The sequence below is a fragment of the Vicia villosa genome, linkage group LG1 (assembly GCF_029867415.1).
Source record: "Vicia villosa cultivar HV-30 ecotype Madison, WI linkage group LG1, Vvil1.0, whole genome shotgun sequence".
NCBI classification, from domain to species: Eukaryota; Viridiplantae; Streptophyta; class Magnoliopsida; order Fabales; family Fabaceae; genus Vicia; species Vicia villosa.
Window position 1 is genome coordinate 172,312,781 of NC_081180.1, and position 6,169 is coordinate 172,318,949.

General features: G+C 37.7%; 1 protein-coding gene across 1 annotated transcript; it reads left to right on the plus strand.

Moving 5' to 3' along the window:
* The first annotated feature begins 618 nt into the window (after window positions 1–618).
* On the plus strand, window positions 619–1,402 carry LOC131659560 (protein MAIN-LIKE 1-like). The gene is made up of 2 exons (XM_058928736.1): window positions 619–1,167; window positions 1,253–1,402. The coding sequence occupies exons 1-2, from the start codon at window positions 619–621 to the stop codon at window positions 1,400–1,402; spliced, it is 699 nt and encodes a 232-aa protein (XP_058784719.1).
* Window positions 1,403–6,169: the final 4,767 nt, after the last annotated feature.

The following is a 6,169-nucleotide window of genomic DNA, read 5'->3' on the forward strand; positions in this document are numbered from 1 at the left end:
CACAACATGCATCCGTGCGACGTGAACGGGTGCGTGTAGTATCACAAGTGACTGATGGAGCTGTTGTTTCAGCTGATGTATCTGCTACACCCGTTGCAGCTGGAGAGGCCTTCTCCATCTACTACTTCGTCACGGAGGCCTCGGGATGACGCTGAGGGTTCCTCACAGATGTCCTCCGCCCGCAGACGTCGACGAGGCAGTTCTTCTACTTTTGTGTCTATACCAGTGACGACCGATGCAGGATCTTTGGTGCCACCTCCAGAGCTGCACGAGGATGATCTGGTGTCGGAGCCTATCTAGTACCCGGGGGTCCTATAGATGCAGCCATGTTGACAGGGTATGCAGATCATTGAGTCAGGCATATCTGGGAGAGGGAGGTAAATTTTCTTTGGTTATTACTTATTACTATTTTTTATTCAGTTTATGACTTTTCTTGAAGGTAACAGTGTTTTTTTTAGAAATTTTCAGGAGAAGGATCCCTAGAGATTCTACAACCACAACCGGAAAATTTCCGCTCTCGCGCAGCCCGACGAGCCGCGGTTCTAGGATGCACTTCTAGCTTTTGGGATGAGGGACCTCTGTTAGGTTGGCTTTCAGACGATCCATAATGAAATGCTGATGGCTATTCTAGAGAGGTGGCATCCAGAGACTTCGTACTTTCATCTTCCTCACGGTGAGATTACCATTACTCTTGACGATGTTGCATGCCTTCTGAATCTACCTATCAAGAGTACCCTCCTTGGTTACGATAGGCTGACAAAGGAGGAAGTGATGGAGATGATGATTGAGGAGCTAGGGGCTAGTCCTGCTGACGCACTTGAGAAGGTGGAGAGGACCCGCGGGGCGCACGTGAGGTTTCACTTCTTGCAACGAATATATGATGCGGAGCTTCTTGCGGCACATGAGGCTGTTGGTGACGAGGCAGAGGTGAATATACACAGAGAGCGGGTGCTGAGATGTTACTTCCTATATTTGATAGGCACTCAGCTCTTTGTGTACACGAGCTCGACGTACACAGAAGTCGCTTACTTGGCGTACTTATCGGATCTCGCACGTGTCCATGAGTACAATTGGGGAGCGGATACACTGGCGTACAACTACCACATACTCGGAGTGGGATGCCTGTGGAAGGAAAGAAGTGTGGCTGGCAGTTGTACCCTGTTAGTGGTAACAATTTTATATCCTTCTACATTTTCTCAAAGTTTATTATATATTTGTGATAGTATGTTTGATCAGCGTGTTTTTTTTCCAGGGTTGCATACTACAGCAGTTCCCTGATATTATTGGCTGGGGAGAGGTGTTGGGTTACACAGCGACCATGTCGCGTGCCATAGCCTTCGCCCCCCTCAGAGGGAACCAGGTGTCGGATCCTTACAAGCGTTGTCTTGATTGCATGGTGTAGCAACCTGCCCTAAAAATGATCTTTTAGAGTCGCCACCTATTCTGAAGGGCGAATAGGAAACCCTATGCAGTTTTGAGATTCGAGGTAAGTTATTATATTCAGGTCGAGGGAAGGTGTTAGGCACCCTCAACCCTTTCCTAAGGTTTGATCTTAAAATAAAGGTTTATGGCTAAAATTATAGAGGATAATAGCTAAAGAATTGAATAGGGGAAAATTGAGATTTTAAGGAGGGTGACTCGCCTTGGTTATCCAAGTGCCTACGTATCTCCTTATGGAGAATCAGAGTCAACGTAGTTCGGGCACAGGATTGTACGCCTTAGAATTAGTATGAGGTTGTTTGAAGGCTTTTTGAATGGCCTATCATAGTTTGAATGTGATTTGAAAGGCATTTTGAATTGCCTGATTGAAAAGGATGAAAATCCGTAGTGTCGTGGTTTAGTGTGTTTTAGATTTGAGCGTACAACCCTGATTTGATATGGCACCGTTAGATGCGATGACCAATAGATTTGGTCAGTATAGCTAACGGATTATGGGGCATTGCTGGTTACTCAGATCGATAGATTGATCGTCGCGGGCAGCAAATTAAAATGTATTTTAATTTTATATTTTTATCTCTCGTCTAATGCGACTAATAGATTTAGTCGGGTCGAGGAGAGAATTTAAATAAAGGATTAATTAAATTATTGATCAAATAAACTAAATTAATCAAAATTATTTCTCGCCTACTGCGACTAATAGGTATAGTCGGTTCGGGGAGAAAATTAATCGAAGGTTTAATGTTTCGCCAAATGATCAATGGGACTGGGCAAACCCTAATGTTGTAACTTTTAATAGGGTTCTTTATTGTGATTTTTAATGGTTAAAGCCAATTAAATAAATTAATCGAAGTACTCGAATAATCGAGAAAAATATTATAAACCTAAACCTAAACCTAATCCTAATTTATTTATTTAACCCTAATTAGCAAAATTAAATTAGATGCATATTAATATAGCTAAACAATTTGTATAGATAATATATTTAAAAATATAAAGAAACCTGGGGCAGGATCCTGTGTGGCAGCTCTGTGGGTCTATAGTATGCACCTTCATCCTTTAGGGCGCTAGATCCAGTAGTGAATGAATCTAACGGTTGCTGGCCGATGGTACACCGTATGCTTGATTAGAATGGCACGCCGGATCAGCTTGCTAACCTTTACTAAGAAAATTGAACCAAAAAATATTGAAGCCAGTGGGGATCGATCCCATGTTTCTTCGTTCAAATGATAAAGCGCTCTCACCAACTGTACTGGACCATGTTTGTTAACAATAATTCCACACAAGTATATCAATATAAAACTAAACAGTAAGTGGAAAATAAAACAAAACACAGTCCAACCTGGCCCCACCACACTAGAACGAACCAATAGGAAGTGGAGAGAGGAAACAAAACTTTGACCGGCCAATTGCTTTTGCGCGTGTGTGGTGTGTCCCTTTGACTGGCCAATCCCCTTCATGAAGAATGCCACGCAAGCGTCTCTGCAAAACAGAAAAGACAGTGCCTGCCGGAACAGTAAACGTCCCCTTCTTCTCCGGCGACGGGCCATCCCTACCTGCAAAAAGAACGTGAAAACGAAAGGGAAACTAACCTAGATCCCCTAAACCTCGCGTCACGAATCCAATGGGACCACTGGTTTGGACTAAAAAAGCTTGCAGATATGGAAACGAAGGTGAGAGGTTCCGGTGCCCTAACAATGGCACTCTCCGATCCAGGCCCCTATACTTACATGCTACTCGTCCAACCGGTCCCAATTAAGTTCCTGAACACAACTATGGACAAAGCAAAGGTCAACAACGTACGAACAAGCAAAATCGAATTTTGAAGAAACTAACTCCGGTGAAGATGAACTGAACGCTTCTGGCACGTTGTAGACTCGAGCAACGATTGAAATCAGTTCCTGGGAACATCAGGAACGTGAATGATCATTTGTTTTTGCCTGGGATTCGTCGTGGAAGAAGCTCTCAAGTTGCACCTTTTTCTTGGATCCTTGCCTTCTTGAAACCCTATTTTTGCTCCCCCCAATTCGTTCCCCACCTTTGCTGATCATTTTATTTAATATATATCGATGTATTAGGTTAAACATGGGCTTATATCTTTAAGTCATGAGGCCCCTTGGTAATTTCACATAATTTATATATATTTTTTCCAAAATAAGTCATTTTTGTTTTCTCCATCAATCCTCACGTTTTGGATATTTCATGGGGCATGATATGGGCCTTCAAAAGATAGAAATCAAACCTATATGAATTAATTCAATTATTTCCACATTTTACTTAATTTATTTGCCTTTTAATTGAATAAAATTTAAATAAATATAAGTAAAAATAATAAAAATATGAGGATGGTCTTAAGAGTCATTCTTTAGGTCATAAGACTGTTTGAAATCAAAATCTTAGGTTCATTAATCCAAAAATGCAAAATTGTGCAATCAGGGTTTTATGTATCTCTTGAAAATTGACCAACTTGCACGCCTCGTATCTCCCTCCATTTTAATCATATGAATGCATTCTAGGACTTTTTAGAAAGCTCAAAGAGTCCTTTAAATGACCCTTTTGGTTTCATCTCAGTTGAAGCTTCCATGCTCAACTTATGAGCTTAGATCCAAAAGACGTTTTTATTGATTTTTTTAGAAGGACCTGTAATGTTTTTGTCCATATCTCCCAAATGGTGCATTTCTTGATCTTGAGCCCAACACCAAAGTTCTTGAGAATAAGCTTTGGTTGGACAATTTCTGACAAACCATGTGAGAGTTATGACCAGTCAAAGTTGAGTTGACTTTTTAGTTAGTTAAAAAAAATCCTAATTTGAACCTTTGATTAGGAGAGAGTGACTTGAGTTTAACCATTGAGCCTTGAACCCTTGAAGATGAAATAATATGGGCAATTTTTGGGGTATGACACATGGCTGTTGAGGACGTTCGATAGGACTGCTATGTTGATCATCGTGAGACGGTTCCGTTTGATGAGATTGCACTATATTTTGGATGGTTGGCTGCTAGTTCGGCCATCATTGTTCGTTACCTCGCCACCCTTCTGACTCCGCTCCTATCAGCACTATACATTCCGATATAACTAACAAATTATCGTATAATTTTATGATAAATTTTATATTGCGTAATCCGTACGAACATACGGATCCTTTACACGGATCCTTTGCTAGTAAGAGGTGAAAAGAGAATTTGTTTTAAAATAAATAAATCAAAATTGAGATGGGAGAGAACCATGAAATAAAATTGAAGATCATTATTTAGAGACTTGTCATATAATTTTGCCCTTAATAAAAATAATAAACAAATTTTCCTTAATAAAATTGAATTTGTTTTCGGTTAAGAATTTAAGATAATTATTTGAAGAATTGTCATATGATTTCAGACATTGTTATTTTTTTTCAATAAAATTGAATTTGTTTTCAATTAGGGATTTTGTAAAAATATCAACACGTTGTATCCACAAACTTTTCTATAAACTTTATATATTTATTTATTATATATTATTTTTTAATTCAACTTTCTAATATGTATACTGAATGGTGAATTAACTTTCTATAATCTTCTATCATAATTTTTTACAAGCTAAAAAATATAAATTAATTTTGTATGAAATTGTCAAATTAAAATATAATTTAGAACAGAGAGAGCCAGTATTATATTGACTCTTCCTTTTTTGTTAATAGTTCCCTGCATTCTTTTTATTCTTTTTCATTCTGTAAATTAATCAACTGTAAATAAGAAATCTTAATTCAAATATAACACATGCATCATTGCAGCTTTTGAAAAGTTTGTTTATTATGCATATGCCAATCTAAAATGTTCATACCAAAATTGTTTCAAAATGAGAATCTATAAAGAACTTTTTCTATTCACTTTGCATCAGGCAAAAGAGGGTCTATAGCATCATCAGATTCACCAAGTTTCCTTATCAAACTCAACAGAATTCAATACAAAAACCATCCCAAAAAGAAAATAACAAACCAAGAATTATTATAAACCACAACAAAACCATAATGAACTGAACTCACAATTCCAACTTTCTCCAAAAAAACCAGGAACAACAGGTAAAATTCCAACAACTAAAGCCACAATAGCGTCCAAATTAAACCCCTTACAATAATAGTACTCCCCAAAAGCACTTCTTGTCTATAAATCACTAATCCTCAACTTCATTGTTTTTTATGTTAGATTGTTTGCATTTGTTTTATCTTTGGCTTGTTCCAAAATAGCATCAGTCTCCAACTCTACAGTACAGAAAACAAACTACTATTGTATAGCGTATCGAAAAAGCTGATACCGTTTTATGCAGGTTGATCACATTTTGCTATTGTTTAACTCAAACTTACATATCTCCTAAGCATTACAGTTTTTTCCCTTGTGTGATCATTAGTGATGTCAGTTTTGTATAGTGTTCTAAAATGATGTTATTGCTAGGAACATTCTCTAATCTTATAATATAAATGATTATAACATCATTTTCATATATTTCTGCAACTCAAGCATGTTCCTAAAAAGAATCCAATACACAAACGCTCCTAAAAAAAACTAATAAACGAAGCATTATATAATAAACCACAACAACATAACAACATTAAACCCCTTACAATAATAGTATTCCACAAAAGCACTTCTGGTATATAAATCACTTATCCTCAACTTCATTTTCTTAACAACATAATTCAAAAAGTGCAAGATAGAAAAAATCAACCTGTCTCATGTTGTTTCTTCATCTGCAGAAC